Source organism: Rhipicephalus sanguineus, chromosome 2, assembly GCF_013339695.2.
Source record: "Rhipicephalus sanguineus isolate Rsan-2018 chromosome 2, BIME_Rsan_1.4, whole genome shotgun sequence".
Lineage (NCBI taxonomy): Eukaryota > Metazoa > Arthropoda > Arachnida > Ixodida > Ixodidae > Rhipicephalus > Rhipicephalus sanguineus.
The window spans coordinates 29,265,389-29,278,102 of record NC_051177.1 but is presented as its reverse complement, the minus strand read 5'-3'; the positions used below and the strand labels follow the sequence as shown (position 1 = coordinate 29,278,102).

General features: G+C 47.7%; 1 protein-coding gene across 1 annotated transcript; it reads left to right on the top strand.

Annotated features, from left to right (window-relative positions):
- Positions 1 to 10,114: 10,114 nt before the first annotated feature.
- Positions 10,115 to 11,147, top strand: LOC119382623 (receptor expression-enhancing protein 5). The gene has a single exon (XM_037650409.2). The coding sequence runs from the start codon at positions 10,248 to 10,250 to the stop codon at positions 10,782 to 10,784; it is 537 nt and encodes a 178-aa protein (XP_037506337.1). The 5' UTR covers positions 10,115 to 10,247; the 3' UTR covers positions 10,785 to 11,147.
- The last annotated feature ends 1,567 nt before the right edge of the window (positions 11,148 to 12,714 follow it).

The window sequence follows — 12,714 nt, the reverse complement described above, 5'->3', positions numbered from 1 at the left end:
GCTGTCACGCAAATTCTAGAATAAGCTGGAGAGTGCTCTTGCGCGCAATCTTAACAAAACGATCTACAATGATCGCGAAGCTTCTCGAACAGTGAGGCGCGGTTCGCGCTGAGCGTTGCTGACAGTCTTTGTGGGCGAAAAGTGATAATAAGAAACGCACGTGGCAATATAACCTACGCTAGCAGATGATGTGTGAGAATGCGTGCCTGACACCCCTATGTCGCCATGCTTCACAATAGATCGTTTTAGTGCCGGGGACCCACAGCCGTTGGGTCCCCGAGCATTTGCGTTCTCTTGTGCTGTAATCACGGATAGAAATGTGACAGTGGGAGTGCGTGGCCGCTGGTTACAAGGAGCGCCGCCCTTAGACGCCGGTGGAAGCGAGCTGTTGCATTGTGGTATAGCGCGAGAGTGTTCTTGAAGCACGATTACTGCTTCCGGTCGCCAATGAGGTCTTCTGCGATTCATCATATCGTCAGTAGTGCGCTGCAATCTTGGTGCGCTTTTATACAGGGTGTTTCAGCTAACTTGCGCCGAGTATCACAAAAACAAACACATGCGCTACGCGTGCCGAAATGGCCCAGTATTGTCTGAGCCGTATGCTGCACGCCAGAAAATTTTTACTGATCCACTGAGCTGGTTAATTAGCAGCGATTGCTCAATCAACTTTATAATTAGTAACACTAGCAAAAAATATTCAATGAAAAAGTTGTAGCACTCGTTCTGAAACGTTGGAATATCTGATCCATGATAAGATAACTACCAATCCTCCAAGCTGGGTAATTAACAAAGGTTGCTTAGTTACCTTCAAAATAGTAATGCTAGCGAAAGATCTCCAATAGAAAGGTTGTAACGCTTGTTCAGCAGCGTCGGATTATTTAATCTATGCAGAGATAACTGCCCCGTTCATTTTTTTAGCGTTTCTTTAGAGTGCCCCAAATTAAGAAATTATACTTCGCGCAAGTGTGCTGAAACACCTTGTATGCTGACGCAGGTGTCTCTACTGTGCGCACTGTCATCTGCAGCATGCCAGGTTTGCAGCGCACAGCTGGCTCTATGGCCAACCACAGAACAGCTCAACGGCGACCAGATGCAGCCATCATGTTCCAAGAACACTCTCGCTTTCCAGCGCCTCCACAATGCAATAGCTTACCAACTTGCTTCCACCAGCGTCCAGGGGTCGCGCTCCTTGTACCAGCGGCCACGCGCTCCCACTGTCGCATTTCAATCCGTGAGTACCGTGAGCTTTCTTCTGTTCGCCAGATCACCACGAGGAGAGCGCGAAAGAACGCAAGAGCTTAGGTTCTCAAGCCGCTTGGGCGTACCCTAATCGATGTACTCTCACCGATGTTCGTCTTTCAGCGTTCGCCATTACAGCAATGTTCGCCATTACAGCGTGCACTTTACACAACTGACAAAAAAGTAGTGACGAACGAAAACCGTTTTGTCCATTGTGTAAACTGCGCGCTGTAATACACCATGGATCCGCACCAACTAGCTCTGCCGCGTACCTTGCTACATGTCATTGCCCATTTCGTCGTGGCGTGGCCCTGAGCGTTGCAAGTTTTACAATTCTGGGGTGGACAGGAGGAACTGCATCGGGCTCTAGGTTTACACAAACTCAGAGGCATAGGACTAACGCCGATGTAATCAGGACTTTCAATTAGGCACTGAATAATGCCGTCCACGCAGCTCCACTCCCGAAGTTCGGAATCGAACTTGGTAGGTAACCCGAGCCTTGCCGGTAACCTAATCATGCGGCGTCTTATAAATCTACTTGGGGGCAGCCATTTTTAATGAGATGGCCAAGCGGGCGACACGTGGCGCACTCCTTTACCGTACACTCCAGTGAATCGTATTCCTTAACCTGACAGGGGCTGACTTCGAATCCTCTCGTCGCGAAGCGGGAAACGAGGAACCTTGTTTACCGAGGGTTAGGTGGCACAAGAATGCGTGTGTGTGTGTCATAACTTATTACTATCGTCCACTGAAACACATGGGAGTATCCCTCCTGGTGCCATGAATAAAAAGTAAGCTTAAGGTGACGGTGATAAAGAACTGTCACAAGTTCTGACTTTTCAGAAATGATACGTGCCACTTTCCCTTTCCCTCAGATCTCCGACTGCGTCCGGTATCCCTTTCTGAGAACACCGCGCTACGTTTTTCTCTATACCTCACAACGCGACGTTCAAACATAGAGATCTAAGGCTTTCGCCTTAAAAATAATCGTGTTGCCGTGTCTCCGGCTCTGCGTCGACAATTTGCGGACTTCGCACCGTGTAACAGCCACGGAGCGCAGAGGACTTGCGACGTCAAGGGGAATAGTTGTTTTTTCAAGCGTGAAATAAAAAAAAGGACATATAGGGACATAGGAATGTCGTTATAACGGACAATGAAATAATATTACCCTCACCTCGTCGACACTTTTTCCAGATTGTCTTGCATCTAAAAAGCAGTTTTCTTTTCTCTACCGTACTTTTCCTTCCCTTCCTTATAATAGTTAGACACTATGGTTTTTACGAGTTAGTAGACCGTCTGGTATGATCTCGATTCAAGTATAATCACACAGTTCAAAACATTCCTTGACTTTCGATTGCAGCCTTTGCTTCAGCGTAGATAACGTTGACGCGAATCGCGCATATGTCGCATGACAAAAGGCGACATGACAAAAAATTTTCGAAATGTAAGTAAGCCTCAATTCTGGCAAATTGCACAACGTAGCATTTGTGTATGTTATACTATCGGGTAACAGTGTTATATGCATACGAACCACAGAGTAGAGCACATGGCACAACTCTGCATTCAACAGACTACACTCTTTGTTGCACGATAGCACCTCTAATGTTCTTGTTTGATTTGCTTTTTTTCTGCAATACCTGCACTAAATAGGTATGGCAGATAACGCACAGTGTTCGAATGTTCCCCTTACAAGATTCAAAAACTTCTGTTGCAGCACAGGTGTGTAGCTGATTGCATACACGTGGCTCGCGGCTGTCATATTGGATGGCTCTTGCCCAAGTGCTCCACAAAACAGCCTTTATTATGCAAGCACAGCACGGCGCTGCAATGTAGCAGCTGGCGTCGCATCACAAGCTTCACTTCGAGAGCTCACTTTTCTACACACGTTGAGGCCTCGACGCCATATTCACCGCGAGCTCAGTTTATTAAACATTGCAGAGCAAACGACTACGAGGTGGTTCTCATAAAGGCATGCGCGCCTCTCTGCACATACATACATACATACATACATACATACATACATACATACATACATACATACATACATACATACATACATACATACATACATACATACATACATACATACATACATACATACATACATACATACATACATACATACATACATACATACATACATACATACATACATACATACATACATACATACATACATACTACAGTGACTGGGTTCAAATATGTTCACAACGGTTATCAAGTTTTTTGAGCCGGTACAGAGTCACCCTCAATATCAGTTACTATCTAATAGTAACTGCGACAAACTCACTCGCGGCACTAACTGTAGTTACTAACACGGTCGCGACATATATGTGACAAACAGTTAGTAACTGATTATTAGCAACTGTGACATTTATTTGCTGAGAGATTCCTGATGGCTGCTAGAGGAAACTAAGCTGCCTTTCCTTTTCTCAGCAGGAGCCTGCGCACCTAGAGCAATTCGTCGAAAACGGCTGCATCGATACTTTCTGCAATACACAGCCCCTGCGCTTCTGCAATCGAACATCGTCTCTTCGTACATACGACATCCCCACGCACGCTACCGCACTCATTCGAACAAATATTAGCCTCGAGAATTGGGCCACACGAACCTGCTAAGAAGGCGGCGTCAGGAGGAGCAAGAGGTTTCGCGCACTTAGACGCAAGTACAAACACTAGCACGCTCTTCAACGAAAGAATAGCGTGTAAGCTTAGGAAAACATGTTCCTCGCGTGACGGTTACAGTGCTCCCTATTTTCACCTCAGCGTTGACATGTGCGTGAATACATATAGGTATGGACTCATATAAACGTAGCCGTCACTTCTATTCATGATCTCACCTGCGTGGCAACACATACAAGGGCGCCTCTGTTCGCCCTGAACATACAGAATCAGAAATACATCTACGCCCGTGATTCTCTGGGGCACGAATTACTCCCACGCGTGTGTTAGACGACAGGCGCCTTGTATCGCTCGAATCGACGGGTTATTCCGGGAAAGTGAAGGGATATAGAGAGCGAGATAGTCGTGCGGGGGACAAACTGCACGCCATACGTAATTCAAGCGTGGGTATGAGAAAAGAAAGAAAAATGAAGCAACAGGAATGAAGCGCGAACTCAAGCGACGAGTTCGTGATCGGAGCCTTTCGACGAAAGCCGGTTGGAGCATCGGCCCCAACCCCGTGTCGCCCACTACCGTTCCAGAAACAACCCAGTTGCTGCGCTTCATCGCAGTCGCGTGCTGCGAAAAACGAGCTGTAATCATCAGCCTCCGGAGGTCACTAGGGCGCTGTAGCGCCAAGCGGTTTCTGTTTGGATGCCAGTCCACTTCGCTGACCCATTTGTTACATCAGTAATCTTATTTGGGTGTAAGTCTGACTTTCTGTTTGCTTATATTAGGTTCTTCGTTACTCAGATGAAAGTAAAATGACACAGCTTCGCGATCGCTACGTCGGGGCTCCAAATGACTGCGGTTCGGGCACCGAGAACTGGGCATGGAGGCGATTGAGCTGCGTGACAACACTGTATAGAAAGGTTGCGCAGTGGCAGAATGCTGCGATGCTTCACTTGCGCTAGAAAAGCGTTTCTGTAAACCGTGGTAACGACGGCATAGATCAATAACGTAGACCAAGGCCAGCTTTCAGGAGGAAGCTTTCGCTCTGGTCGCGAATCCGATTGATTCGTTTAGGTTCGCGTGAAAAGCAGAAATGCTTTTATGAGGCGGCCTCCGAACGTATTTTGCGAAAACTTCACGCATTTGAGAGAAAAAGATGCGGTCTAGTTTCTATACTGCGCAATTTGTCGTTCAAGGGTCTGTAATTTGCAAGGAGGAGGAATAAACTTTATTCGGTGGAATGAACCGACCGCAGAGTCGTTCAATGTGGGCGTCGTCCAGGATGCCGTGGGCCTGAGCCGACAGCTTGGCCCTGTTCACCAGACATCGCTGGTCTTCAAGGCTTGAGCTTGTCAGATGGGCCTCCCACTGCTCGATTTTTGGTCCACTGATAGGCCGTATTGATGGGTTGCATCCTTACACTCATACCATATGGTAAAGTGTATTCGTTGCAGAGCATATGTGTGAGCACATTACAGCGCAATATTTACAAATCCCCGACTGTGCATCAAAAGCTTATACATGAAATCACATTCTAGTTAAATAGTTACAATGTATAAGAGGCTTTTACAAAAGGCCTACCTATAAATTACTTATTTCGTCCTTTTTGTTCTGTGCATGTGTGTGTAGACCCCCCCCCCCCCCCCCAATCACACACACCTTCGCACGAGGCCTCAGAGGTATCGTTGCTTGGAAGCCTATAGCGAGCCTATAGACTTTCGGCTGCAAAAACAAAATCAAAAGTTCGAAACATGGAGAACTGCGGCATACAATATGATTATCCTAGGCATAAAAAATAAAACACAAACGCTACTCCTTTTCTGTTTTTGTTTTTTTTGCGAACTATCTCAATTTGCCACGTTTACGAACGCCTCGATGCTTTCTAACCAAACAATAAATATAAAATAGGTTCCTACTGCAGGAATCGACGAATGTGTCGTTTCCCCCACTTCTTCTTCCCCACACACCGCCCGCACAATTGTGGACGTGGCCGAAGAAAAAAAAAATAATGATACCTTCGCAACGCTCCGTTCATTTATACCTTTCGTAGTTTTTTCTTCCGGCGGCAGCATTTGTCAAACTTCACCAGAGAGATGTATTTTTTTCTTGTACGGCCTCTTACGTTCACTTTAAACTCGGCAGGTGCTTATTACACCCTTAAGAACTTTATATTCACTCATCTGCATATTTTTCAAATTTTTCCTACGAATGTAAAAGTGAAAACATCGTTCATCGCATTTTAAGGTCATAAGCAGTGGCCGCCATGTTGGTCACCTCAATTTCGAATATATTAAGGTTCCCACGCATTAGTTGAGGGAGTGGTTAGAACAATAACAATTGGGTTTGCACAAAGATGACTTGGAACTTACCTGCTACAATTGCAAGAATGTCACTCAGGATATACGACTAAAGGTAGCGCAAGCGTTCGATGGCGAGGCATGATTACAGAGCTATTTCAGGATTTTCTTCGCAACGCCCACCTCTGCAGACTTCACACGTGTTCCGGAGCAAAAGCCTTCATGCCACCTCAAATAACTCAGTTCTCGAGGCTTACGCAGGGCATTCAAGTCAATACCGGCGTTCGTACTCGTCAACAAACTGCTAAAAGTAGCTCGCCACTGTAGGAAGCCCGGCGAACATGCTGTTTGGCAAAGATGAGGGCTCCGCAAGAGGGCAAGTAAAAGTACACAGGCACAAATTCTGCACAGGAGTCGAGACGATTCGGTGGCCAAAGAGGATGGAAGGAGAGTAAAAACATGAACATAAAAAGAGCCAAGGCACCGCTGGCTGACACTACGACTGACAAGCTATTTCATTCACTGGAGCGAGATATTGCGGAAGAGCCTATTTCTCGGAACACTCCGCTGCCACTGCCTTGCTGCTGCTTTTGCTACGTGGAGAACGGTTAGCCAGCTGCACCATGCAGCGCGGGATGCGGAAGGAGATCGTATACACACCCGCTTGGGGATGGAAGACGCCTCGGCGGCTGCGCTACCAAACACGTCCTTCGGTGATGCGGCAGCCAACCAGCCAACCCCAAACCTCCTTCCCGACTACGCATCCTCGGACAACTCCTCCCCCCCCCCCCTTGCTTTCACTCCACTCCCTAAGAAACAAGAAAAGGAAGAAGGGAAGCGCAAGGCAGATTGGACTTCCTCTCCGTGTGTGATACTCCAAGAATTCGATAAGGTCCATGCGCCACCGCACTGCCAAACACGGTCGTCGGGGTAAGTTGCCCTGCGAACTTCGTTTCGCGGGTCTTGACGTCGGCTGCAATCGAAAAAAAAAGTGGACGCTAATGTACGGCATATTTGGCCAACGTATATACGGCTTAGCACTGTTACACGACGCGCAAAGAAGCTGATGTACAAATGATACGATAGTATACGTGGGGAGCAATGAAATAAAATCAGTGATGACTATGAGAAGAGGAATCTTCTGTCGTTTCGTTTTTATCGCTGCAGCTAATCGTCACCTGCCAGTGCGTCGCGATATCCTGACAGTATCTTGCCGATACAGGAATGCCCGCAGTGGCGTCGTTTGTTGTCTCTGCGCAGCATTCCCGCGACCTCTTTTGACGTCATACAACAATGACGATTCTTTTTCTGCGGCCCTTGCAGCGAGAAAACCAATAACTTGTCGTTTACAGAGGTGCCACTTCGGATAGCTGCCGATTGGCTATAGAAATGTGACACTGATTTATCGGGATCGTGGAACGTTCGAGGAACAAGACCGTCCAGCTTTAGCGTGACAGGACGCCGATGCTGCGCAGCTTCCTACGAATCGCTCTCTGAAAAATGTGTGATATCATCCTTTGTCAATTATCACGAAGCTGGTACTTGAAAGCGTCATGTTCGGTATTCTTTATTTGATCGTTATTTTGTTTTACCTGGTCTTCCTGGCCCTACAGCTAGCAAACATTACCAGATTTCAAGAAACAAAGTTGTTCTCTTCCTACTCGTGACCCTAGTCATGGACTGCTGACCCGAAAGCCGCGGGATCGAGTCCCGGCCGTGGGAGCGGCATTTCGATGGCGGTGAAATCCTACGTTTGTCTACGTATTAGCCCTTTCCACGCCTATTTTGTGCTTTAAAGAGGCAAACCTAGAACTAAGTAAAGCTACCTTCTAAGTTCGTCTACAAGACTTAGCTTTCCTAGTATCTTGCCATGCATGTGTCTTTCTTTTATCCTTGCCTCGGAGTGCACGCTGGTTACAACCTACATTCGTATAAGACGAGTTCGCTGTCGTACCCTTCACAAGGTTAATTTGCTCATTGCGGAATAGGGAACGCAAGCTCAAGTTTGGGCGCGACGCTTGCGCGGCCGAGCTATGCGTTACTGTGGATAGACGCTGCCGGCGAAGGCGGCTTGTCGCCGGATTGGCACCTGTCCTGGTGGCGACCAGGATAGCTGCGCGCATACGCTCCTCATTCGGCCCGGAGTCAGCCATAGTTACATTGTGACACTCCACAGGTGCAATCCGAGAGCTCTGCGCTTGCGCGGAAGCTGGGGCGGCAATGTTGTGACTAAAGACGGGCCGTGGATATTCCCAGTGAGGATAATTAACAGTGTCGCCGCTCGGCGTTGCTTAAGAAGCCTATAGTGAGCCTATAGACTTTCGGCTTCGAATATTTATTGAACCACAGTACACCGTATCATACAGATTACTCTAGAACGCCTCTCCTCATGTAATGCAAGGCAGCAGGAGAGCAGCAGCGTAAGTGAGTCAATATTGGCAAGTAATGCAACGTTCGCGTTATTCACTGCGTCCGAACTTCATTGTGCGCGCGCTGCCTCGACATGTCGAAATGAGTTTTAGCGATAGATAAGGCTTAATTGCCCTCGTTAGTGCCTTGACATATTGCCGTAGTGCTGCAGGCATTGTATGCATTACGACAGATCCTGAAAATATCACGTCGACAGCGTCTCATCGGAAGTTTCTCAGTATTACATTTTAACGCGACAGCGTTGAAGAGCCCGTATCGCAGAAATTCCGGTGTCGGTGTCATTGGGTGTGAGCGAAAAATTGCGATGGATGCATATCGCAAAAATCATGGGTCCGAGCCTGAATCGAGCCCAGGCGGCTGCGAGGCAAGCAGGTGTTCTACCACAGAGCCTGTGCTTGAAGGTGGTTCGGAAAGAAAACGTATACATGCGTCATGTAGTGAGAGGAGTCGCGTCAGCACGTGTAATATTGCGTGGCAGAAGAGTACAGTGGCGCCAGGCGTCGCATCATGTGAATTGCATAACGAGCGGATGGTTTAAACGCCCACCCATTACAAAGCGTTCAGGCATAATTGATCATCATCAGCCGCAGCATGATAAAAGTCCGCAGCTGCGTAGGTGCGCGTAATTAATTCCTTGCAGACGCGTCGTGGGTACTTTCCTAATTTCCGAAATAATGAATATGGTGTTATGGGCACTTCGCAAGTGCACATGCAGTATAAATTCTGGGACAGCCGTTCCTTTTGCCAGCGGCGCGGTTGAGGTGTCCGCCGAGAAGCGAAGCATGGCAAGCAATTAAGAAGGCGATACAAACAGTTCCCGATTACGGTAATGCGTTCTGCTTTCGAAGGCGAAGCTGAAGTGTCCTCCGAGATTATCAGACTTGTTACCGCGAGGCAAATGATAGGAAGGAATGGACAATTAGGGGTCAGGAAAGAGTGGAAATAGCGCTGTGCGGGTACACAGCGCTCTCTCTTCTCGTTTCCTTCTGGCACCTTGGCCATTTCTTCAGGTGCTCTGCAGCACTGTAACAAGCTTCAATATTCAGTACCAATTTGCCCAATCATCACTAGTCGATACAACTGTCCAAAAAAAAAAGAAAAAAACGATGCGTCCGACTTAACGTGGCAACTAACTTCGCCATAGTGTGCGCGATTACACTAATGAAACCTTTACCCGAATATTTCGATTCGCTGTAAGCAAGCTAGGTGGCTGCGGTCGCGCTCGTTAATTCACAAGGGTTAATGTACGTGGCCAACTTATTTCTTCTTATCCACATTGCACTCTGTTGCAATAAAGTATAGCCACAGGATGGTCCCACCTTTCTGTAGCATAATCGCCAAGACGAACAATACAACCCGGTTAATGAACTCCTCCACGTCGAAGACAAGAAAGGAGGCGTATCGTCGCGCCTATCGAGCACGCGTACTCGTGTCCCGGGACGTCGAGAGATAAGCGGAGCAAAATTTGGTATCAGTAAGGCCGGCCGTCTATACTTGTCTCCTCTCCTATCTGGGCACGCGCGCAGATTACGGGATATCCGCAGCCCGGATGCGACGCACGCAAACTCGGGTACATTTCCTTTGCCCATCATCGCTGTCGTGTAGCGACGCAGCGTGCTTCTCTCGACCAGCGCACTCGAGACGTAATCGCCCACCGCCAACTACGACATGGCCGCCGTGCTAAACAGCGCCTACGAGAAGGCCGAGGCCGCGGTTGCCGCCTTGCCCGAGCGTGTACAGCAAGTCTTCAACCTCGCCCAGGAGAAGACGGGCGTTCAGCGCGCCTACTTCATGCTGGGCTTCGGCTTCTTCGCGGCGCTCTACTTCATCTTCGGCTGCTTCGCCGAGCTGCTGTGCAACGCCGTGGGTCTACTCTATCCCGCGTACGCCTCGACGCGGGCCATCGAGTCGGCCGACAGGAACGACGACACTCGCTGGCTCACCTACTGGGTCGTGTACGCCTGCTTCTCGATCCTGGACTTCTTCGCCGACGGCATACTAAGCTTCTTCCCCTTCTACTGGCTCGCCAAGGTAGTCTTCCTCGTATACTGCTTCCTGCCTGCCCATTCCAACGGCTCCACGCGCATCTACAACAGCCTGATTCGCCCATACTTCCTCAAGAGCAGCGGGCAGATCGACACCGCCTACGCGAGGATGGCTGCTAAAGCGTCCTCTGCCCTCGGAGACGCTTTCAAGCAACAGTGAGACGTTGATGCGATGTGAAGTTCTCGTTGTGATATGTTTGGGGTGAGCAAGAGGCTGTGTGGCATCGTGGTGACTATCGTTCTTTCTGAGGCTGGTTGCGTAGTTCGGCGAACAGGAGAGGCGACTGCTTATCTTCTGCGCGGTACTCGGGTTTAGATCAAAGTGCGAATTGTCACGTCCTGGCTGCTAGAGAAGAGCTACGTTCAAATCATGGACGAACTTTATCGCGCTCCTTCTTGTGATCAAAACGGGAAGCTGATTGTTATATGGCATTACTATGTGGACGTGGTTCTATTCTGTTACAGCGTGCTTTTCGTTTCGAGTGAAAAGTTCTTTGCTGTGCAGAAAATGTTTAATGAAAGTGAAATAAATCTTGAATCATGTGCTTTTTTTCAGTATAAGTCTGTGTCTGTACGTTATTGTACCCTACTGTTCATTGAAATCAAGAAACTGGGGCTTTGTATCAAAAGCTCTACTGGGTATTTATTGACAACCAAGTTGGGTATTGATGACAACCAAGATTCCAAATCTTTATTCGTCTACTCTCGCACCAACTTCGCGTGGATGCTTGTCCTACCACGTTAACTACTTATGGGCCTACTGTAATAAATAATAAGTATTTACCAAAGAAAAACTAGAGGTAACTTAGTAGGCTATTCTGACATCTTATATGAACCGACGCACGGACACGTCCTTGTACGGTGTTTCGTAAAAACTGCAATGTCGTATCAGCTACATGCCTAGAAGCAGAGCTTAACAATAAGCTCGTGTTACCAAACGCTACGTGCGTAGCGTTTCTCTTCGCGTTTCACGAAGCGCTGAAGGAGTGCATATCGAGTGTGTGTTTATTATGTGCTTGTTGCTGCCATCTTTGCGCAGGATTCACCATATGCGGTGTCCACGTATATGTTAAGAGCTTCAGCTGCCGCGAGGATTAACTCATGATCATGGGTTCGGTACGGAGATGTGCCACTAGGCGTCAACGTGACTGCGCCCACATCAAGCGGTGCTATATGTGCCGAACAACAGTAGACATTGTACAAGCTCTCAAATACCACTGCACTATAAACAAGCAACTACTTCTGTGACGACACGTTTCACTTTCGTGTTATAGCGATTCCTATTACAGAGGGATCAGCCATCTTTTTTTTTAATGCTTCGGTCGTCACATTTAGCCAATAAGTCAATACAAAGGGGCTCATAGATAACTGTACATGTGTCGTCACTGATGCCGCTCGTCGCCCTGCTAGTAGCCAAACATGGTCACCCTGATGACGTCAATTCTAGTTCTTCGTATTACGCGTACATTGTTCTGCCTTTCGGCCACGACTGTTTTTTGAACCAGATTATCACAGTTACCGATTTATCGCTCAGAACAAGGCACTTGTCTTTCTGCCACGTTTCTTATTAACGCAGCTTTCGGACGCGCATCCGAAGATGGTGGCCCCAATGACATCGTGTGCGCTCTATTAGCGCCTTCGAAGCTTTGAGCTATAGAAGTTATAACTAGAGAGTGGCTTTTGGGCAACTGCATATTTCGGTGTAGTCGCACATCGTCTTATGCAACAGGTTTTGGCACTCAAATATTGAATAGTCTGGGGAGCAGAGAATGCATGTTCTTTATGTTTGTTTGTTTTTTGTTTCTTTGTTTGTTTGTTTGTTTCTGCAAGTAGCAATGTTCGGCAAATAAGTACACGACTATACAGCGTACATTGCCGTAGATTGGAACACCGTTACAGATATGCATACCTACAAGCTTATGGTGCTAAGGACATATGTCTAAGCGTGTTGGATGCCGTGTGGGGATTAAGAGAACCGTGTCCTTCTGTGTGCTTTACAAGGCTCCGCGGGGGCAATGCATGCAAAATATGCATTTCTAGCCTTTTAGAGCTCAGAAGAACACACTACATTTGTATTTGTTTTGTATTTT